The sequence below is a fragment of the Nicotiana tabacum genome, chromosome 5, assembly GCF_000715075.1.
Source record: "Nicotiana tabacum cultivar K326 chromosome 5, ASM71507v2, whole genome shotgun sequence".
In the NCBI taxonomy this organism is placed as follows: domain Eukaryota; kingdom Viridiplantae; phylum Streptophyta; class Magnoliopsida; order Solanales; family Solanaceae; genus Nicotiana; species Nicotiana tabacum.
In genome coordinates, this window is record NC_134084.1 from 10,615,972 (window position 1) to 10,639,762 (window position 23,791).

The following is a 23,791-nucleotide window of genomic DNA, read 5'->3' on the forward strand; positions in this document are numbered from 1 at the left end:
CAACCTGACATAAAGCTTAGGAAGTTGCAGGATTTGATTAGGATAAAGTATGGTGTGTATGTGGGAAAATCCATATGTGCTAGGGCTAAACATCAGGTCATGGGTCAGTATCTTGGTAATTACAAGAAGGAGTTTGCTAGAATATATGATTATGCTGACATGTTGAGGTCTACAAATCCTGGCAGCACTATTGTTGTGAAGACCTTCAAGGCGACAATACCTGGAAAAAGGGTGTTTGTGGGTATCTATATTTGTCTACATGCTTGCAAAGTTGGTTGGTTGGAAGGATATAGAAATGTTATTGGCTTTGATGGAGCATTTCTGAAGGGTGTGTGTAAGGGTGAGCTACTATCATGCAGGTAAAGATGGTAACAACCAAATGTACCCTGTTGCCTGGGCAGTGGTGGAAAAGGAGACAAAGCAGACAGGTTATGGCTTTTTAGGTGCCTGATGCATGATCTGCAGCTCACTAAATCCCAAGGTGAGGGGCTGACCATCATTTCTGATATGCAGAAGGTATATACTTCACCCCTGTTCTTCCTTTAATTACTTGTCTACTTTATATATGTTTCTGATATTCTAATTGTTATTCTTGTTTCTTAAGAGACTTGTTGCATCTGTTTTTGAGTTGTTACCAAATGCTGAGCACAAAATGTGTACAAGACACATATGGAGCAACTGGAAACAAAAGTGGAAAGGAGAGGAAAGAAGGAAGAAGTTCTGGGCCTGTGCAAAGGCTTCATTTGAAGCATATTTGAAGGCTAAGATAGATGAGCTGGCAGAATTAGGTGATAGTAAGATCATTGAGGACTTGCTGAGATACCCAAAACAATGTTGGTGTAGAGCATTCTTCAAAGACTGGAGCAAATGTGATTTTGTGGAGAACAACATATGTGAGACCTTTAACAATTGGATCTTGTCTGCAAGGCACAAGTCTATCTTAACCATGTTAGAAGAGATTAGAGTGAAGGTGATGAAGAGGATGACTACCATGAGAGAATTTGCAACAAGGTGGATTTCTGATGTATCTCCTATGGCAATGGGGTACATAGAGGAACAATCTCAATATGTTGTTAAGCATGAATTTAAATGGAATGGGAACACTGGGTATGAGATACTACATGGGGTTTACAAACATATTGTTGACTTCTCCAACAATACATGCACATGTAGATCATGGCAGCTCAAAGGAATACCATGCTCCCATGCAATATGTGCAATATTTTTTAAGAGATTTGAGCCTGCTGACTATGCAACCCATTGGTACAAGAAAGAAACATACCTGAAGACTTTTAGTTGTTACATACAGCCAGTAACCAACATGGAAATGTGGCCATCAACACAGAATCCAAGTATTGAGCCTCCTGTAATTACCAAGATGCCTGGTAGACCTAAGAAAAATAGAAAAAGAGCTCAAGATGAACCTAAAAAGAAGTTTGGAAAGAGATCAAGGAAAGGGACACCAATGATATGCTCTAATTGTAAGACATTAGGCCATAACAGGAAGGGGTGTCCTATCCTGGTAATGTATTCAATTTGTTTCTGATTGTGTTTTGTACTTTGGTTGTTTCTATATCTCATTTTATATTTTGAAAATTTCAGAAAGGACAATGATCTGGAACAACAGGAACCAGTAATGCTGGTGCTACTCAATTATCACAGGCTGCTCAAACAACAAATCAACAATCAGGTCCTACAAGTGATTCTGGAACTGCCAGGACCAGAAATACTCAACCATCAGCTGTTGCAAGTGCATCTGTAAGTATTCATTTTTTACTTTAGTTAATTTGTATTAGGGCCGTAATTTTTAAATTACTAGATAGTATTTTGTCTTACATCAGGATACTGGAAGTATGAGATCAAAAACTTCTGAGGATATTATAGCTAGTGTTAGAGAAAGGCCAAGAGGTAGTGGACTTCGAGGAAGACCAAGAACTACTGGATTTGGTATATTGTTTAGTGATACAGGAACAGTGATAGAAACGGTAAGACAATTAAGGATTTGAATTTTTATTTATATATTAGTATTTTGGGTACTAATTTGGCTTCATATGCAGTGTGGATCAAGAGATAGGGTACATTCTGCTCCTACAAAAGTAGTGGATGCTGGGCAGACCAATATCGATCTTGGATACAGTGCACCTGGACTAAGATGGCAAGGAAGAAATGCTATATCACAAAGGCAACTTTAACAACAGTTGCGGAGAAGACAAACTCAAGCAAGCCTTAGCCAACCTCAAGTCCATTCTTCATCTCAGCCAAGCCAGTCTTCATGTCCAAACTTGAGCCAATCTCAGCAAAACAGCAACCAATCTCAGCAAAACAGCAACCAATCTCAGCAAAACAGCAACCAATCTCAACCTTGAAGATGACTGAATGTATGTTTTTTTGATAACTTAAGTTTGTTAGTTGCAGAACTTAATTTGTAGGTTAACTTAAGTCTGTTTAAGTATGACTTTTCTTTTGGAACAATGTTTAAACTATTTCTGCTACTAGACAGCAGTTCAGTGCTAATTTTGTCAACCAAGAAGGCTGATCGAACTTGGTTGTTTATATATGTGTGATTGTTTATGTTAAAATTGCTTTTCATTCCACAAAAAATACATCATTCATTCTATCATTATCATTGTACATAGGGTTATGAAGACATTGATTAGTGCTAACTAGATTAAGAAGAAAATTACAATTATTAGTGCTACTACAACAACTAAAGTTACAATGATCGTCACCCTCTTCCTATGCTGTAGTCGATCTCTCTCTCTCATTCTTGATAACAGCCCGGAAATCACCTGTTTATAGTAATCTGAAAGAGGTGGGTCAAACCACCTAAAAAATTACAAGAATTGGCTTGACTATAGTTTGAGCACCCATAAAACCTTCTTCCTGGATTTGTTGGCTTCCAAGTGATGCAAATATGAGCTTCAACTCCAAAATGACAAAATACAGGACTTTGATTCATTATCACAATCTGGAAAAAAGGGGAAAAAATAAAGAAAGCTTCAGATTTTAAGAAATATGAAGGAATGGAGCTTCAAATGCATATAATAGAGGGAATGTGTTTTACATTGAAGGAATAAGAACCCACTTAAATAGGCCCCATTTTTTACCGTTGGGCGTTGGGAAGGGGGCTCTCACGCTCCTAAACGTCGTGACACTCACGCAGCAGACTGACTAGGACCAACTTACGCCACATGGGATGAGTCAACGGTCAAATGTGTTTATTAATTATAGGTTTCACGAGTTTGAGCGTTTAAATTGGAAAGACGAAAGTTTGTATATCGGCTTTCAAAAGTCCTACAAGTTTAAGTGGCCAGGAAGCCATTTCGCCTTTTTCCCATGTTCCTCTATAGCAAATCAGAGAAATGCTTCAACCTTCCATGTCACCACCTATAAAGTTGAGTTCAGTTACTAACTGCAGCCATTACTTCCTTCATCAAGCAAGTACAATTAAACCCCTCTTTCTAATTCAGGAAAGGATGCCCGCTGAAGAGCTGAAAGAAAAAGGGCTAATTTGGCAAGTGAAGAGACACTTAATTTTGAAATGTTCATAGTGTATGTTCGAATTCATGAACCAAAATGACCATGCTCTCAACCTTTGAATATATACAAGACATAATCTAATTGAAGAAAAATCCAAAAAATTTGTTGAACAAATTTAACTATTTGAGTCTGGGTGAAAATCTAGAGCACTGAAGTATAATATTTCTACAATTCTATACTTTCTTCTTTCTCTGCAATATGGTAAGAAGGAAAGGAGTTTTACTCCAGACACAAACTACCACTAGTAGAAATAGAGCGCTCACTGCAGAACTCTAAGTCCAACGGTATGATCACTACACTACCACAAATTTACAGTTATTTGTTTATTTTTTCCAACTTTTTAAATGGTGACACCGCTTACGAAAAATTTTGCGTACGCCACTGACAACATCAACAAAAAAAAACCAGTGGGGTATGATTTTCTTTGTTGATTCCCCTCCCCTTTGATCTCCTTTGTTGGAGCTATTGCTTCTTTAGTGACTCAAACCCACGACCCTAGGGTTGTAGGTGGGCGGTGCTGACCATCTGAGCAACCCCTCTTGTCAGTGGGGTATGATCACTACACTACCCAACTGGGAAAAGTACTTTGTGAAAACATAGCAGTCTTTATCACTACTTTTAGAGATTTATTTGACAGAACCTTCCATCTTTATTGTTGACAAAGCTTCCTACTCAAAACGCTCCTTTCCATCAAGAAGAATGCTCAAATACTTGTACATGTTGCTTTGAATCATCAGCTTGATATCTTAAACTTTTTCAGCAGTTAATCAGCAGTTAACTTGTTTCCATTCAAAAGATTTGCCTGATCAGTAAGGTTGTAGAATAGAAGAAATTGAGTATATGTAACAATAGAAAGAAAAGAAGTACAACTACGAACTTAATGACAAAGGAAAGTCAACATTAACCAATATATTTCGTTTCACCAGCAAAATGCAATATTCGACACGGCGAGGAAGAAGGATAGACAGAGTCAAGAAGGAGAAGAGGAACTGAAATCCAGATCAAATACTCGTTTTGTCTTAAACTTGGATCTTCAGTTTTTTCTTTGTTCTATCCCAAAACAATGTCCACATATGTTTAAAGAACATTGGTTCTAATTCGTAATATACCATAAGATTCCTGGATTTTGATTCAATTTGGGTTGCCTGTAGAGGCACTTCTTTCAAGCTGCCCAGAGATAGGTCTCCAGAAAACTATCATCCCGATTAAAGCCAAAAGGAACATAGTATTGAGATCTCTTATTTTATCCATATTGGCACAACCTCATCCAGGGATTGCCAGAAGTGAGGAAGTTGTCAATCATGTTTAAATGGATTATACTGGCCCACACTTCTCATCACACTTTCAGACCAATCTCCTATACATGGCCAATCAGGAAGTCGACCATCTAAACCATGCGCTGAATTGTCCTTCAAGAAGGCAAGTAAGAAGCTCAGGTTAGGAAGAAATCCAGCCAGCGTTGCACGCAATATGAAGGATTTCACTCTTTTGTCCAAGCCTCAGCTTTTTTTTTTTGATGAAGTAATAAGTTTTCATTAAAGGCAGCAAGAAGATGCAGACAAAAATTTACAAGAAGGAAAAAGGTGACTGCTCAATACAAAGATTAATCTATAACTAGAGAGCATATACCTTCCAAAAGTTGTTCACAGCTAGATACAGGAGATTGGTTAAGCCAGCTAAATAAATCCACTAAACATTTAGCTTTAAGAGCATGATTTGAAGTTGAGATCCCATCAAAACACCTATCGTTTCGTTCCTTCCATATACACCAAAAGATTGAGGCATGTACCATTAACCATGTCTTTTTGATGGGTTTTCCAACTTTCCAAGAGCACCAACTTTCATATGCATCTTTGATGGAGCTAGGCATGACTCAGGCTATCCCAAAAATTGACAGGAACATGTTCCAAATGTCTGCTGCTACCGTCCAAGCCTCAGCTTCTTCTTATTAATGATATTCCTTCCATACATTTTATATAACGACATTGATGGAACATGGAGTTTAAGATGTTAATTTCACTTTATATTATGGTATTGGAACAAAAACATTAAAATAATGGTTGAAAAGTTAGTTCGAAAGAGAACATGCATCAAAGTTTAAAATATGAACTGTTAGATGGATAGAATTCTTGAAAGTTGTATAGAATAGTATTATTATAGGAATAGTGAATATCTTGGCACATTCAAAGATGGAAAAATCATATAAATAGGGTTGGAAGAAGAAAAAAGTTCTATGATTGTTTCATATGTGCATGGCTTGTATCAGAGGTTACAGCAGACACGTATTCATGATTTTAATACTATGGGTGCACTATTATCTTTACATTATATAAAATTTTATGATGACGACAAGTTGACGGGCAAACTATATTAATATTATATTCGCAAAAAAATATCATTCACTTTACAATTGTCCTCGATGAGTTTTTACACTTTGAAAACGGTCAATAATAGCATCATTACTTATAGTTTTAAATATCTCACGTTATATATAGCAAACTAAACGATCATTCAAAAAAGTTTTTAAAAGCGGCGCTTAATATTGCGCAGGGGATTTTGCTGATTTGAATCCACAGAGAGCCTCAGAGACGAGTCATGAGTACTCTGTTTTTAGGGATTTCAAAGTTTTGTACTCAAAAGAATGATTAAGAGAAGAAAAATAAAAAAGACGTACGCAAAAGGGAATTTTAAGAAAGTAAAAAAAACGTGTTTGTTCATTAATTGGAAAGAAGAAAAGTGTGCAAGGATTTGTTGTTCATTGAAAAGGGCATGCGGAATTGAGAATTTATTTATTAATTAATTATAAAGGGAATTAATCAAATAGAATTGTATGGGGATCTAACCACTGGCCTTGAGGACAAAAAGGAGACAAGAAGGGAACTTAGTCACCACCTAAGTTGCGCGGACTCTTCGATTTTGGTGTCGTCCCTGTCCCAATACGAGACGGGGGCGGCAACGGGATACTTCCCGGATTCGGTCAACTGACTTCGGACACTTTGACCGGAGTCCATCAACAAACTTGGGAGAAAAATTGAGATTTTGATTTCCCAAAATCAAAAATAAAACAGATTTAGGACAATGAAAGAATAATGTCCATCTTGGAGAATGAAAGATTGAATTCTATAATATTCATGTAAGTTTTTCACGGAATATAGCAAATACAATATTTTTATAGCTCTATTTTTATTAGCCGAATCACCGCACCACGTATCCATATCCGGATCTGCACCTCCAAATCTTAAAATTTAGATTTTGCCGAATCCGAGGAACTTAGGTCCGAGCAACTTAGGTCACACTGCACCACACGAGTCGCTTGAGCATGGGTGGTCACATATATATTTACCCACATAATTGAAAAAATTACTAGTACTTTATACATAGCCTAGGGAGAGGAACATGGGTGCATGTACCCCACCATCCCTCCACATAAATCCGTCCCTCGGTTACGGGAATATGATTGGATACCATTTCATTCTCACACTTAGTCATATGTTTTTGGTGTGGAGCAGGAAAAACAACCTTCAATATAATGCAAACAAATTTACTTGCACCAAATGATTGTGTGATCAAAGCAGTTTCCTTCTCTTAAACAAACGAGGAAGAGTCAACAGACAAATGAGCAAGCTGTATATGGACATCTTAGAATGTTTGCATACGCAGAAACACAACAGAAATTTTCACGAAAATTTCTTAGAGATGCCACATATAGAAGCTTGACTTAAGCTATAAAAAAGATTAATGAAGAACACATGTTTCTTCTAACAAGTGGTATGCAATAAATAACTTAGATAGATCCGAAAAGGCAATACCTGTTTGAAAATAATGCTTGTTCTTGAATTTTCAAGTCCAAGTAAAAGCTGCTTCTGAAAACTTTTTTGCTCTAAATTATTAGGAATAGTATTATAATTGCTAGGTTCATCTCTCCATCCATGGGGCCGACCATGAGGTACCGGCAAGGATAACTGCGAGCAGATAAAGCGCGTAAACGAACAAATTGTAGATAATTAATAACCGACTAGCCAAAATATCAGAGACAAAGTGCAGTCTAAATCAACTTTTTATTGCTATCTTTTCCCATATGTCACCCTGAATATTACTTTGGCCTTCTTCCCTGTTGCGACCCAAAAGTTAGTGGCATGTCGACATTGCACATTTGCAAGCTGAAATAAAAGATAAAAACGATTCACTGCAGAAAAGCTGTTGTAAACAGTTCCAGTTTAATAAGACTATAAGAGACATTTTCCCAAGAGCCATAGCTGAATGTACATAACTTTGTCAAATAAACATCTCATATCAGCATCACTGGACTCTGCTTTTCCAAGTATGCAGCTTCTTTTATAGCTTTATTTCCCTATTGAACTTTTGTTTTCTGGTGAATTAGGTAAAATCTCGAACATAATACATCCTTCAAAGATTTCCAAGACAGCAAAGACTAAGGTAATACGAGACTTTCCTCGTCAATTAATGCTATCTATCATTTCTGAAAAAGACAACTGCAATCTACTAAAACAGGTACTAGATTCCTGCCAAATAGGCAGCCAGTACTTCTTGCATACATCTAGAAAATTCTCTTACTTCATCAATAAATAAAAAAAGTAAGATAGCAAAATCACAATGAATTACGACTAGGAAACCAACTTTATAGTTTGGCAGCTTAAAAACGACAACAGTTATAAAACATAAGGCACATTCCATTTCCAACTCACTCTTAGAACAATAATATCAGAGATATAAATGATTACTTTTTTCCCCTTCCTCCAAGAACTCCCCACAACCTCTTAAATGATTGCTAGCTTAAATGATTACTCTTGGGGTGACTCGAACTCACAACCTCTTGGTTGGAAGTGAAGGGTGCTCACCACTAGAGCAACCCACTCTTGTCGGATATAAATGATTACTTGGATGTATATTTCAGTAACTTCACAGCATATCCCTAAAACTAGCCAACATTTTTGAAGGACAAACCAAGAACAACTGATTGCAGCAGTAATAGGGTAAGAAAAAATTAATGCTGCAACCAAAACTTGGTGAAACAACAACAACGACGACTACCCAGTATAATCCCATAAGTGGGGTCTGAGGAGGGTAGTGTGTACGCAGACCTTACCTCTACCCGAGGGGGTAGAGAGGCTGTTTCAGATAGACCCTCAGTTCGAGAAACACTTGGTGAAAGATATCCATAAAAGAAACAGCATGACAATAAGCGACATAAACTTCAAGTAAAAAAGAGGAGATATCTTTCACCACGTAAAAACAGGAAAACTTCAAGTGCAAAGACATAAACTTTGGATAGTAATTAGAAGGTAACCATTAGCTTAGGATTTAAATAGTGGACAGTAATGGTTCTAGGACAAGTTATTGCCCCAAAATATGAACGGAAACTTAGTTGTAGTACAAACAACATAACTTCAGAACCTTAAGTTCCAGTTTAGTTATCTCTCAGCCACTAATATAGACCTGTGTGGTTCCATTGCTTGCATGCAGACTAAGTTTCCCAGTAAAATTCAGGTCTGAATTCACAATTCTGTCGGGGTTTTCTCCTTCCTGTTAAATTAAGAAGCCAAAGCTGCATTAGCTTTCTTACTTCCCGATAGGGATTACAATGAAAAATTAGTTAAACTTCAACAACAAAGTTACCTCTCCCCAAAGTCCAGATTCCTTTCCTTGGAAGTCCAACATACTCTGGAAAGACTTGATTCTCAATGTCTACCACTTTTGATTCAGATCTATTAATAGTATTGAAAAATGACCATAGGGGTCTTCTCCCCTCATTGGCAGAACGTCTTGCAGCATTCTCGGAGGGGCTGTGCTCAGACACCTGGGACTCTGAACCATCCGAAATGCTTGGACATTGACTTGGTCGACTGGTCACAGCAGCAATCTGAGATACGTCCAACTGGATTGGCTCCATAACAGGTGCGACGTCCCTGCCTGCGGATATTCTTGATATGGAAAGAGATCTCGCTAGATGCTCTGGGAATTGCACCAGAATTCAATATCAAGGGGCTCTATTCTAGGAAGCTCATAATATTGGACGATCAAAATACTCTAACTACTAAGTAATCCATGTGAGCACCTTCTTTAGTGAGGGGAACTCCTGGAGCAAGAATCCTCCTCACAATACAATAACAACAACATACTCAGTATAATCCCACATAGTGGGGTCGGTGGAGGGTAGTGTGTACGCAGACCTTACCCCTACCTTGTGGAGATAGAGGGGCTAATCCTCCTCACAATCTCCCTCCAGTTTTTCATTGAGAAAAGAAACTATTCTAATTGGCGGAAGGTTGGTGGAGAACTAAAATACTTTAAAGATTTCATTGGCACCAAATAAAAATAACATAGGCAAAGAAGTATGTCCTTGAACACATAATGAATCATGATATACTATTTTCGCAAAATGATTTTTACTAAAATTTTCATAGTATAAAAACATTATCAAGATTCAGGAATATGAATAGAAATCACAAAAAAATTAGAGCAAGCTTTCTTAAGAGATGATCACAGAATAAACACACTGTTACTTAGACATGAACAACAATTAACAACTCCTTGGATGCTGACAGGTACAATCCTGACCTCGTCTATCAGCTATAAACCAGTTTCAAACATAAAGTTACAGCTGTTTAGTATGTTGCAATCAATGCAAACGAGAGGGGCCAAAGATTATTGATAAGAAAAGACAACTGAAGCATGCGGAGAGGATCTTGGAAAGCTTAGGAACTGCTGTGTCATTTTAACATAATCCGGAGACACATCACTCCCTCCGAATATGGCGTCAATAACGAACTTTTCGAGCACAGTTGCATGCTTGAGAAAATATTTCACCAATGGAAGAAGAGACTTATTTTCACTAAGTGGTCCATGAAAGTTAATGATCTCGATGGTCTTCAGATGTGGAAATGAGCAGTTAAAATTACATGTTTCAAACTTCCTGCTCTGTTCATCCTCATTTGTGTACCTTGACAGCAGGTTCTGCATGAAAGGAATCCGTTATATTAGCCACTTATTCTCCTTAGAATCTTAGATGGAAGTAGCAAGCCAAGGAGTTGACTGTGGATAGAATTAAAAATGTGATGAATTTTTAAATTCATGGAGCATGTCAAGTGCTTGGAAAATGTTACAAAGTGGTATACAGAAACAACAAAAAAAAAAGTTTTAAAGCTTCATTGAAGTTGATCTTGTATCACCTCGGTGAAGCTGAGTACTATCCCTTGTTAAAAAACTTTTTCCTACAACTACAAAAAAAGCTAGACTATAGAATTGAGTTACTCATAGAATCAATTTAGATAGTAACAACATGAAATTTCTGCCAAAGCAGCACAAGTTGGACTATGTTCTTGAGAAAAATAAATTGAGAGAAAAAAAGAGTTCCGCTAAATGTCTTACACAAAAATGAAACAATAAGCAAGCTGCTGCAGCAGATTTAGCAAAGAGAAACCATCAACTTTCAACATTAAAAAGCAGATTTTGAAATCCATGCAAAGCAGCATTAGTTGAAATTTCCAGAATTTGAACTACCAATTCCCTGGAGCAATTTCATTGAACACATTGAGAAATATTCACCTCGATGGACAAGCATTATTGTAAAATAGTGCAACACTGATCTAAGATCGGTAGTAAAACTAGGCGTGGATGGCAGTTGTGGACAAGGACAATGTTGACCAGGTGGCATGGCGAGAACTCTTTCGGTGATATTATTATTGGCATATGCAGTCCCACTATGCCATGGACAAACTAAATCACTGAAGCATTTGCACTTTCCTATGTGCTTACAAGGTGTCTTGAATATTGTATTAGAAACATTTGGGTGGAAGCTGACTCTTACTTATCGTGAATGTGAGTTGCAAAATCTTCTTGGCATTATGAACCTATTATTGAAGAGATTAAAGAGTTGATTCAGAGTGAAGAAATCAAGGTGACACATTGTCACAGAAAAGCCAATGGTGTGGCTGATTCTTTAGCTGGATACAGTCACCTTTTGGACACAGAGAATACTTCAGCTTTAACTCATTACCAAGAGAAGCTAGAGGGCAGTTAAGGGTTGACAAGTGGCAGCTCCTTTCCTCCAAAATCCGGAAAAAAACCTAAAGCTTACCTCTTTTCCTAAAGTACTTAAGATTAAGGTGGTCTAAATTAAAAAAATCATGATTATTTTCCTAAAGTACTTAAGCTTAAAAATATGTTGATACAAAAATCATTTTCTTCTTCCATCAATAGTTGCTTGATATGGATAACATGAAGTAAGAAAAAAAAGGTCTAACGGAAACTTACTCTTTCTTCATAATCGTACCACCAGTCAATGACCAATGTCTCAAGATCCGATGAACTCTGTAGAAAGCTGCAAACTCCAGGGAAGTCCAACTGTTCTAAGGCTGCATTAAGTTTTAAGAATTTCCGGCTTGATGGTGGAGGATGCCACCCTTTCAACTCCAGAATGGACAGGAACTTATAAACAAAATAGGTAAACCATATTATGTCAAATTAAGAAAATATGACATACTTAACAAATGAAATGCAAACTGTTGAATAATTCATAAAAGCAGCTTGGATTACACGACTGCGTTTTGCCACATCCAATTGCTCATGGTTGGTTTGAAAATTCAAAGATGGACTTTTAAACACTTGGAAAAACCCATTCACATGATTTAAATAGTATGATCAATGTAAATCAATCCAAATTTTACATGTTGTTCTGTCCATTGCAAACTCTTTATTCGGAGCGTTCAGCCAAAATTTTTGTTCAAAGGTCTTGCTTCAATCTGCTGCGAGTGTTCAACCAAATGGCCATGAGAATATAATTCTTTATTACCTATGGAAAAGGGCCAAAACTGCCCCTAACCTATTCGCTTTGGTTTAAAAATACCCCTCATCCACCTATTTTGTTAAAACTGCTCTCACCATTAAAAATCTGGCCCATTTATCCCTAGAAACTAAAGGCCCTGTTTTGATTAAGAAAATTTTTTATTACTTATTATGTGTCAATTTCCTATTGGCTTAAATTAAACCGCACATCCACTAATTAGCCCACCCCATGACCCAAAACATCCATACCCGACCCATGACCCGCTTTTTAAAATGTCCTAACTTCACCTCTCAACTTCTCCTCTTCCATCCCTACCCTCCCACTCCACATTTTCTCTAATCATCCTCCTCCATGACTAAAGCACAATAACTCACCATTGCCGATAGAGGACCACCATCGTTTTCAACTTTCAGATCTTCACCTTTCAACACCCACGGATCTCCCTCTCCCACTCAGATTTTTCGGTCTTAATTTAATTTCTAAATTGATATTTTTTTTGTAAAATCAATTTTCTGAGTGAAATCTGGTATTCTTTGGAATCAAATTGATAGTTCATTTTAAGATTTTATGGTTGAATAAGTTATCTTTCTTCCAATGTTATATTTGTTGTTCCACCATGTAGCTTTTTGGAGTTAATTAAAATCATGTGAGCAAATTAGCTTCACAGTTCGTTGGCGGTGATTTGGTTGGAAAACTGTCGACGGTGATTAAGTTGGGGAAGAAGCATAGGGAAAAGATAGGGTACCAAATAATAAATTAATAAAAACAAAAAATATGAAATTTTGACAAATGAAACCTAAATAACGATTAGAACATGAGTTGGGTATGGAATCAGGTGTTTGAGGGGCTAAAAGGGTTTAACGGATTGGAACGATTAAGATGGGTCGTGGGTGGGTTATTTACGGATCAGATTTAGATTTGGGTTAGAGTGGGATTTTTAATTTTGACCAATAAGCAATTGCCACGTCATAATAAGGGCATGAATGGTCCAGATTTTTAACGGCGAGGGCAATTTTAACAAAATAGGTGGACGAAGGATATTTTTAAACCAAAGCGAATAGGTTAGGGGAAGTTTTGGCCCTTTTCTTAGGTAGTTGCACTGTAAATGGTACTAAAGTGATGATCCAATAGCAAGTAAAAAGTCTCAAAACAAAAAAGATAGTGAAGAGTATGAATAAACCTCGATGCACCAAGGACCCAATTCAAGATTTTCGACATGGGCAACGCTCTGAAGAAGCTCCTTCAAATATCTACACTCCTTATCTAAGTTGCCTTCTACATCATCAAAAGCAAAATTAACCCGAAGGACTGCAGTGACAAGTGAAGCCACATTTCTCTGCCGGATGCGTATCTCACTGCAGTATCCAAAAAGTTTCAAAGTTTGAATATAGGGGGCTAATATTTCGAGCTCAAGGTCATTATTCTCGTTTGCATAATCTTCTATGATCAATTCTCTCAGCTTCACAGAGCTGATTTCCAAATGATGAATTCCCCCAACACCTTCTAGGTTCAAGCGCTCCAAGTTAGGACAACCAGATAATACTTTTTCTATGACACCCTCTGTCAATTCCAGGCACCCAAATGAAAGAGAAACGAGACTACTCCAGTTAACACTACCAGAAGGGTTGAGTTGGCAGTACCATAAAGCCAAATTCCTCACTGAAGTATTTTTATATGCAAATTGAGGAAGCTCATATCTTTGGCGATTCGTATCGATAATTCCAAGTTCAAAACTTTCAACACTGGCAACTTTAATTGCAAAATGTACCCACAAATCAGTATCTTTAGCAAATCGATCCTCGTACCTAAGGCGCCAGACCCTGAATGATCGGATTTCTGGCAATTCCTCCAATAATAAAGCTCTCTATGGATGGAAGTCAGGTAAAAGAGATTTTCATTTTCGCTTTCACAAATGGGGAAGTCAAAATGGAGTGATATTGGGACGGACTTCCAAAGAAACCTCCATCGTCTAGATAATACGCTGCTTCTCACAACTTCTTTATTGTGCCACCCCGGCAACATAGAGAGGATGTGAATTAGAATTGCGTCGGGCAAATTACTGAGTCGGTCTTCTCTAGCCGTGATTTCCATCTGCATTTCCATGAGTCCAACTTTCACTTGAGGGAGCTTGCTGTTTGAATTTGGAGAGCAAATGGAAGTTTAGGGGATGCGCCTGAGGGGTGGAGGGGCGAATTTCGGGTAATTATTGGGCTTTGACCAGTCGGTCCATTGGGTAAGTGGAGTCGGCTAACTGGGTTTGGTTAAAAATTTCATCGTCTAGGTCTGGTTGGACTAAAATTTGAGGATAGCACAATCCGCCAAATTCTTATCGAGCTTTAATTAATATGTTTTATTTTTGCTTTAATTAATATGTTTTATTTTTTTATAATTACTAAATAAGACTATTTTTCTTTTGTTATGGTCATATTAACAAAAACAAATCATATCTAAGATATTTTGGTAAAATTACGTAAAAATAGCACGTGCTAGCCAGTTTTCGGATTGGTCATTCAAAAATAGGCAGCGTTTGCAAAGTCATTAAAAAATAGCCACTATTTTGCTGCAACAGAGACCGGTCCAGCATAATATACTAGAGATCGATGCACCTGTGTATGAACTTCCAGCATATTATGCTGGAACTCCAACACACGGAAAGTTCCAGCATAATATATTGGAGATTGGAGCACATATGTATGAACTTCCAGCATATTATGTTGGACCGGTATATTATACTGAAACTTTTAGTATATTATGCTGGAGTTCCAGTATACTTATGCTGGAACTCTAGTATAATATACTGAGTATTTTCCGAATTTTGAACAATGTTTTTGTTCAGATTTATCTTTACATGAAAAGTGGTTAAATTTCGATTACTATTAAAACTGTGGTCTATTTTTGAATGACCATTTGTAAATCTGGTTATTTTAAATTACCCCCTAAAATTACTCATTGATCAATTTGGGCTAGAAATCAACCAAACGTTAATTGGGTTGAGATGGATTGGGTTAAGAGGGGCTGAGTTTAACAAATGGGCGGGTCAATTATCAGTCCAACATTGGACAGATTGGAAGTGTTATTTGGGCTTGGGCCAGATTTGACAGCCCTACGTTTGAGATTAGCAAAACTTCATCATAAAATAATGTAGTCGTAGCTTATTGGCTTGAGATTCTCCATTGACTTCATATGACCACACTAATCGTGGAAAAAATTTTCAATTTTATCCCAACTTTTAACTATGGTTTAAATTACACCTCAATTGGAGTTCGATCAGGGATAAAGGGGGGGAAATCCTAACGAAAAGAGTAATATTAGACCAAAAGTCTAACTAGGAAAGTATCTTTTATTTATTGCCCCTACTCATTAGATCTTGAAGAAAATTTCTTGAACTAAGAATTTTTTCTGGGACTTGTGAACATGAGAATTTTCCAGTATAATATATTATAAAATATTGGTCATTTGTGTCCAGAATGCTCATCTTGAGAACACATTTCAGAGTCTTTAAAAGGGAAATTACAGCAAACGAATAAAACCATACAAGATATTCTGCTAATGTCACTAAAAGCCACTCTAACTTTTACAACAGGCATTGATCATACAAAAGGATTACATGAGGAAAATTACAGCAAAGGAATAAAACCATCAAAAGGAGCGAGTGTCTGTCGTGCTCATGTTAAGGTACCGGGTAACTCGATCTACCAAAGCTTGGGTAATCTCACTTCCCTTTTTCTTTGCCCCATACAAATATCAAGATATGTCTTACACTATTTAACTCCTGCCAGATAAACATTGAAGAGCTAAGATAATAACATAGGCCAACATAAACACGCCCTTGGACACGTAATGAATCTTGAAATACTATTTTCGCAAAATAATTTTTCAACTTAATTTTAATTGTATAAAAAAAAGATGAGGATTCTGCAATAAGAATAGAAATCCCAAAACAATTAGAGAAGGCTCCCTTACATGATGATTAGAGAATAAACATGCTGTTACTTAGACTGAAGAAATATCAACAACTCCTTGGACACTGAAAAGTACAATCCTAACCTTGTTTATCAGCTACATAACCAGTTTCAAACATAAAGTACAACAACAATCCAGTATAATCTCACTAGTAGGGTCTGAGGAGGGTAGTGTGTACGCAAACCTTACCACTACCCTGGGGTAGGGAGGTTGTTTCCGATAGACCCTCGGCATCTCCCGCTCCAACAACTCCCCACCATGCTTTTGGAATGACTCGAACTCACAACCTCTTGGTTGAAAGTGGAGGGTGCTCACCACTAGAGCAACCCACTCTTGTCAGTTTCAGACATAAAGTAACAGCTATTAAGTATATTGCAATCAATACAAACGAGAGGGGCAAAAGATTATCGATAAGAAAAGACAACAGAAGCCTGCGGAGAGGATCTTGGAAAGCTTAGTAACTCCTGTGTCATTTCGAAATGATCCAGCATATCACTCTCTTTGAATATGGCGTCAATGACGAACTTTTCAAGCACAGTTGCATGCTTGAGAAAATATTTTACCAATGGCAGCAGCGACTTATTTTCACTTAGTGGTCCATGAAAGTTAATGATCTCGATGGTCTTCAAATTTGGAAATGAGCAGTTAAAATTACGTGTTTCAAACCTCCTGATCTGTTCATCCTCATTTGTGTACCTTGACAGTAGGTCCTGCATGAAAGAATCCGGTATATTAGCCAGTTATTCTCCTTAGAATCTTAGACGGAAGTAGAATGCCAAGGAGTTGATTGTGGATAGAAAAAAGAGGTGACGAATTTTAAGATTCAAGGAACATGTCAAGTGCTTAGAAAACGTTACAAAGTGGTACACACAAACAACAAAAAATGTTTCAAAGTTTAATTGAAGTTGATCATGTATCTCCTCGGATGAAGGTGAGTAACATCCCTTGTTAAAAATCTTTTTCCTACAACTACAAAAAAGTTGTCTGTAGAATTGACTTACTCGTAGAATCAATTTTGACAGTGACAACATGAAATTTCTGCCAAAGTAACTCAAGCTGGACTATTTTCTTGAGAAAAATAAAATTGAGAGAACAAAAGAATTCCGCTAAATTTCTTACACAAAAAAGGAACAATACGCATGCTGCTGCAGCAGATTTAGCAAAAATAAACCATCAACTTTCAACACTAAAAAGCAGATTCTGAAATCCATGCAAAGCAGCATTCAATTGAAATTTCCAGAATTTGAACTACCAATTCCCTAGAGCAATTTCATTGAACACATTGAGAAATACTCACCTTGATGGACAAGCATTATTGTAACACTGATCTACGATTGGTAAAACTAAACATGGATGGAAGTTACGGCCAAGGAAAATGTGGATGAGGCGGAATAGTGAGGAACTCTGGTGATATTATTATGGCATATGTAGTCCCCCCTGGGCCATGGAACAAACAATACGGCTGAAGCATTTGCACTTTCTTATGGGCTTAAATGCTATCCTGAACATTGTATTAGAAACATTTGGGTGGAAGCTGACTCTCACTTATCGTTTTATGTTGTCTGGAATTGCAAAACCTTCTTGGCACTATGAACCTATTATTGAAGAGATTAAAGACTTTATTCAAAGTGAAAAAGTCAGGGTGACACACTATCACAGAGAAGCAATGGTGTGGCTGATTCTTCAGCTGGGTACAGCCACCTATTAGACGCAGAGAAGAAATATTTCAGCTTTAACTCTACCAAGAGAAGTTGGGGGCACTTAAGGGTTGACAAGTGGAAGCTCCTTTCCTTCAAAATTGGGAAAAAGGCCCAAAACTTACCTCCAATAATCAACAAGAGGAGCCTCCCGGTTAGAACCTTCTGTGAGCTCACATGATACTTGAGAATACTGCTCTCACCTGTTCTCTTTTCTATAGCATGTTCGGCCAAGCTTCTCCGTGCTTTTTTTTCAAAGTTGAGGTGTTGGCCAAGCTTTTGGAAGGAAAAAAAAAGTGCTTTTGAGTAGAAGCAGAAGCATTTTTTGTGAGGCACAAAAAAATAGTTTCTCCCCAAAAGCACTTTTAAGAAAAATAAACTTAGAGTCCCTTGGACCAAGCTGCCAAAAACTACTTATTTTGAAAAGTACTTTTGAAAATTAGCAGTTTGTGTTTGGCCAATTTGTTTGAGAAGTACTTTTTGCAAAATTTAATAAGCAAATTGTGTTTGGCCAATCTTTTCAAAAACTACTTTGGAGTGTCAAATTACTATAAAGGACAATAAAAGTTTGTTTACAATTAGCATTATTTAAAAAGAGAAATTTTAAATTTTTATTATAAAATAATTTAACTAATTTTTTATTTTTATGTACTTAGAATATAAAATATAAAGTAATATGTATTACAGATTTTAATCAATATAAAATATACGTATATAAAAGCAGTAATATTGGTAGGAACATATATGCTTACATGTTACCTGTATGAAAAACACTATCAATTCTTGAGAAAATAACAAACTAGGTAGTATTACATTGTGTCAATTATATTATATGCATGCACGCAAAAAAAGTACAAATAAACTACAAACTGGAGATCCTATAATATTGGTATATTATAAAAGAAAGAATCATATACCTTATGAAGAAAATGCTTGAATTTGGTGATTAGCCTTGTTATTTCAAAGAGTAGTAGGAGACGAAGAAAAGAAGAAACAACAAAAGGGAAAAGAAGAGATATATTTATATTAGAGAGATTATTCCGCAGAGGAATAAGAGAACAAAGAATAAAAACACGGTAAAAATAGAAACAAGAAGAAAAGATGGTAGAGAAAAAAAAAAGTAAAGGTTAAATTAATAAGGGATAATTTAGGAAATATAATTTTATGGTAAAGATATTTTTGTCTTGAAAACATTAATTTTCTGCCTCTGCTACTTGGAAGAAGCTAGAATTTGTAGCTTCTTCCCAAAAGCAGAAAAACTGCTTCTACTGCTGCTCAAAAGTACTTTTCTATTTTTGCCAAACACCTCATATTTCCAAATAAATACTTCTTTTGACAAAAAAGCGCTTTTGGCCTCCCAACAGCTTGGCCAAACATGCTCTTAGAAGCACTTTTTAAAAGCTTGGTCAAACATTAATGGCTGCTGAAAAGTAATTAGCTAAACACAAACTGCTTCTCACCAAAAATACTTTTTTAAAAAGCACTTTCGAAAAAAGTAATTCTCAAAATAAGCTGATTTAAGAAGCTTGGCCAAACAGGCTATTAGTCTTATGGAAACAGTATACAGGGTAGCAAGTCTCCACAAGCCAGACGTTATTCTTGTAAAGCTCATTAAGTACGTAGGCTAGCTATGTTTCACACTGCAAATAGGAGTCTTCCTAATCAGAAATTCTTTTTGCTTACTCCTTAGAGGCTTATCTCCTACACTATTGTCAAAGATTAAACCTCCTCAATCTTCGCCTTACTTGAGGATTAAACCGGTTCAAGTCTTACCTTTTTTGAAGAGGTAAGGCAGTCAATCCCCCTCTTTGTAACCTTTTATCATTATCTATAAAATATATCACTAAGGTGGTCTAACTTAAGAAACTATGATTATTTTCATAAAATACTTAAAATTAGAAATATGTTGGAATAAGTATTGTTTTCTTCTGCCATCAATAGTTGTTTGATATGGATAACATGAAGTAACAAAAATAAAGGTCTAACGGAAACTTACTCTTTCTTCATCATTGTATCTCCAGTCAATGACCAATGCCTCAAGATCCAATGAACACGGGAGAAAGCTGCAAAGTCCAGGTAAGTCCAACTGTTGTAAGGCTGGAAGTTCTAAGAATTTCCAGTTTGATGGTGGAGGCTGCCACCCTTTCAACTCCAGTACGGACAGGAACTTATAAACAAAATATACATAAACCGCAGTATGTCAAAACAAGGAAATATGACATACTTAATAAATGAAATGCAAATTGTTGAATAATTCATAAAACAGCTTGGACTAGATGACTGCGTTTTGCCACATCTTAGTGTTCATGATAGGTTTGAAAATTCAAAGATGGACTTCTAAACACTTGGAAAACCCCATTCACATGATTTAAAGAGTATGATCAATGTAAATCAATCCAAATTTTACTTCTTGTTCTGTCCATTGCAAAACTCTTTATTCTCAGTGCTCATCAGCCAAATTTTGTTGGAAAGGTCTTAATTCAACGTGCTGCCACTGTCCAGCCATATTGGCCATGAGAATGTAATTCTTTAGTACGTACCAACTTAATTATCAGATTATCCTAAGTAGCGGAACTGTTAATGTTACTAAAGTGATGATTCAATAGCAAGTAAGAAATCCCAAAACAAAAAAGATAGAGAAGAGTATGAATAAACCTCGATGCACCATGGACCCAATTCAAGATTCTCGACATGGGCAATACCGTGAAGAAGTTCCTTCAAATAGCTACCCTCCTTCTCCAAGTCGTGATTCCCAAAATCAAAAATTAAATGAAGGGCTGCAGTGACAAGTGAAGCCACATTTCTCTGTCGGATACATATGTTAATGCAATACCCAGAAAGTTGCAAATTTTGAATATACGGAGCTAATATTTCGAGCCAAAGGTCAGGATTCTCACTTAGGTAATTGCGTATGGTCAATTTTGTCAGCTTCACAGAGCTGATTTCCAAACGATGAATGCCCGAAACACTATCCAGTTCCAAGCATTCCAAGTTAGGGCAACCAGATAATACCTTTTCCATTACACCATCAGTCAAAGGCAAAGACCCAAGTGAAAGAGAAACGAGACTACTCCAATTAACACTACCAGTAGGGTTGAGTTGGCAGTACCGTAAAGCCAAATAACTCAACGATGCATTTTTATATGCAAATTGAGGGAACTCATATCTTTGGTGATTTGTATCGATAATTCCAAGTGCAAAACTTTCAACATTAGCAACTTTAATTGCAAAATGTACCCATAAATCAATATCTTTAGCAAAACGATCCTCGTACCTAAGGCGCCAGACCCTGAATTTCTGTATTTTCTCGCAATTCCTCCAATAATAAAGCTCTCTATGAATGGAAGCCAGGTAAAGGAGATTGTCATTTTCGCTTTCACGAATGGGGAAGTCGAAATCGAGTGATATTGGGACGGACTTCCAAAGAAATCTCCACCGTCTAGATAATACGCTGCTTCTCACAACTTCTTTATTGTGCCACCTCGGCAACATAGAGAGGATGTGAATTAGAATTTCATCGGGCAAATTACTAAGTCGGTCTTCTCTAGCCGTGATTTTTCTCTGCATTTCCATGGAGCTTTGTTTGAATTCGGAGAGCAAAGGGTTTTCTTTTTCCGCGTAAGAGCAAAGGGTCTGTCACCGATTTCGGGGTGCGCAAGGGGTTGGGGGCGCATTTCGGGTAATTGGGCTTTGACCAGTCACCCGATTGGACAAGGATGCTATTTAAATATTAGCCAATATTATTTTGTCCTAAAATTTATATTATATTAAAAGAAGAGTGGTGAAGCATGTGGTTAAGCCAAGTGGCAAGCTAAAATGAAGCCACTTGGCAATTTTAAGATAACATTAATTATTAAAAATTATAAATAGAAATATAATTAATGGAAGTAATTTAATGAATCTTATACATAATCTAAATAGATCTTAGACAAATTTAATCTATATATATCTATATTTATATGTATATTTGTATCTATATGTATATCAATATTTATATCTATATATTGATTCATTCATAGATTTTCTTCTATATTAGCTAGAATATGGAAGTGAAAAATTAATTAAACATTAAAAACTATAATAGAAAAAAATAAAAAAAAATACAGAAATACGTAAATTGAGATAATCTATGACTATTTATATTTTGGACTATGTTAAATATAAAATAAAATTAAAATTTATTTATGATATTAAAAATTTATTGAGTATAATAATTAAATAAATTCAAGCAACAAAATAAGATCTTACTCAATCTATCTATATTATATTAAAAGGAGAGTAATGAAGAATGAGGTTATGCCAAGTGGCGTATTGAGAAAAAGCCACTTGGCACTTTTATGAAATCTATTTGTTGGATTCTATTTGTATAACATTGAAAAAAAATATTATTTGATATTCTTTTGTATCTAATTATTAATTGGATAAAAAATCTGTTGGGAAAGAAAGATGAAATCGAGCTATCCGTGAACATATATCACCATATCTATATTATATTATATATAAGTTCATGGTTTCCGGCAAAAAATTATTATTTGATGTTCTTTTGTATCTAATTAATAATTAAATATTTTTTGGTGGGAATGAAACATGAAATAGAGTTGTCCGTGAACATATATAACCATATTTGGAGTAATATTACATATAACAAATATTCTGTTGAAATATGAAATTAATGCTTTGAGTTAATATGGGTAAGAGAAAAAGGTATGAAATATTCTGCTGACATAAAAATGGAAAGAAAAAATTCTTTTCAAAAAACTTGTTATGGACCAAAGTCCAAAAATAAGTAAAAGAAAAAGATCATTGTGATATGACAACATATGATTACTCACACTTGCCATACAAAATTACAGGATCATCGACTTATAATACTATTAAGGATTTCTTTTATGGTAGGCATCCTTTTTCGAGAAAGATCAATTAAAATTTTATTTTGTATCTTACACATTAATTTTAAGTTGAAATAATAACTCTATATTTAGTACAAACTTTGTATCTGACCTTATTTGCGAACAATATACATTAATATATGTATCATATACATTACTATAAGTATCTTTAATTAAATTTTGTGTATAAATTCAGTTATGGTACATATTCTTTTTTTAAAAAGAATTGATTAAATAAATGTTTTGTCTTACATTTTATATTATACTAAAGAAAATAGACTGAAAAATTTAAGAAAGAATTACATAAACTAAAATGTTCTCTTTTTTATTACCAAAGTAGAATCTTCTGGTCGTACAAAAAAAAAGACGTAAACAGACTAATATATTGTAATTACAGATATCTTTAATTAAATTTTATGTATAATTCAGTTATGGTAGGTATTCTTTTTTTTTTGTTGAGAAAGAATCAATACAATTTCGTTTTGTATCTTACACATTAATTTTAAGTTGAAATAATAATTCTATATTTAGTACAAGCTTTGTATCTGACCTTATTTACGAACAATATACATTATTATAGATATCTTTAATTAAATTTTGTGTATAATTCAGTTATTGTAGGTATTCTTTTTTAAGAAAGAAATAATTAAATAAATATTTTTATATACATCTATATTATATTAAAGGAAATAATATTGAAAAATGAACAAGAGGACAAAGGAAAAAAGACAAGAAAAATTAAGGCTTGGTGATTAACAAATTATAATTAACCACAAAAAAAACGTTGAAAATTAAAATAAGCCAAAAGCTAAAAAATGAAGATCCGTATCATTTTTTGCGCACTCACTCATACAAATTGATTTACACATACCTTTTTAAATATTAGAATTTCATAT

General features: G+C 35.6%; 3 protein-coding genes across 3 annotated transcripts; all 3 read right to left on the reverse strand.

The window, feature by feature from the left end:
• Positions 1-4,985: 4,985 nt before the first annotated feature.
• On the reverse strand, positions 4,986-9,902 carry LOC107806467 (extra-large guanine nucleotide-binding protein 3-like). The gene is made up of 4 exons (XM_016630621.2): positions 9,178-9,902; positions 8,998-9,084; positions 7,350-7,502; positions 4,986-5,500 (listed from the first exon to the last, which is right to left on the reverse strand). The coding sequence occupies exons 1-4, from the start codon at positions 9,217-9,219 to the stop codon at positions 5,489-5,491; spliced, it is 294 nt and encodes a 97-aa protein (XP_016486107.2). The 5' UTR covers positions 9,220-9,902; the 3' UTR covers positions 4,986-5,488.
• A 139-nt stretch (positions 9,903-10,041) lies between these two features.
• On the reverse strand, positions 10,042-14,532 carry LOC107806466 (F-box protein At5g03100). Its single transcript, XM_075253333.1, is given in 4 exon segments — positions 10,042-10,515; positions 11,815-11,988; positions 13,527-14,179; positions 14,182-14,532. Coding segments are annotated over 4 exon segments (1,404 nt in total). The 5' UTR covers positions 14,450-14,532; the 3' UTR covers positions 10,042-10,206.
• A 1,733-nt stretch (positions 14,533-16,265) lies between these two features.
• Positions 16,266-21,696, reverse strand: LOC107806468 (F-box protein At5g03100). The gene is made up of 3 exons (XM_016630623.2): positions 20,662-21,696; positions 20,003-20,173; positions 16,266-17,019 (listed from the first exon to the last, which is right to left on the reverse strand). The coding sequence occupies exons 1-3, from the start codon at positions 21,577-21,579 to the stop codon at positions 16,714-16,716; spliced, it is 1,395 nt and encodes a 464-aa protein (XP_016486109.2). The 5' UTR covers positions 21,580-21,696; the 3' UTR covers positions 16,266-16,713.
• Positions 21,697-23,791: the final 2,095 nt, after the last annotated feature.

Excerpts from the sequence above, each read along its gene's own strand:
- LOC107806467 (XM_016630621.2), bottom strand. The coding sequence starts at position 9,219 with ATGTTGGACTTCCAAGGAAAGGAATCTGGACTTTGGGGAGAG. Across the intron at positions 9,085-9,177 it reads AATCTGGACTTTGGGGAGAG|GAAGGAGAAAACCCCGACAG; the intron begins GTAACTTTGTTG and ends TTAATTTAACAG. Across the intron at positions 7,503-8,997 it reads CAAGCAATGGAACCACACAG|TTATCCTTGCCGGTACCTCA; the intron begins GTCTATATTAGT and ends ATCTGCTCGCAG.
- LOC107806468 (XM_016630623.2), bottom strand. The coding sequence starts at position 21,579 with ATGGAAATGCAGAGAAAAATCACGGCTAGAGAAGACCGACTTAGTAAT. Across the intron at positions 20,174-20,661 it reads TGGGTCCATGGTGCATCGAG|TTCCTGTCCGTACTGGAGTT; the intron begins GTTTATTCATAC and ends TTTGTTTATAAG. Across the intron at positions 17,020-20,002 it reads GATACAATGATGAAGAAAGA|GACCTACTGTCAAGGTACAC; the intron begins GTAAGTTTCCGT and ends TCTTTCATGCAG.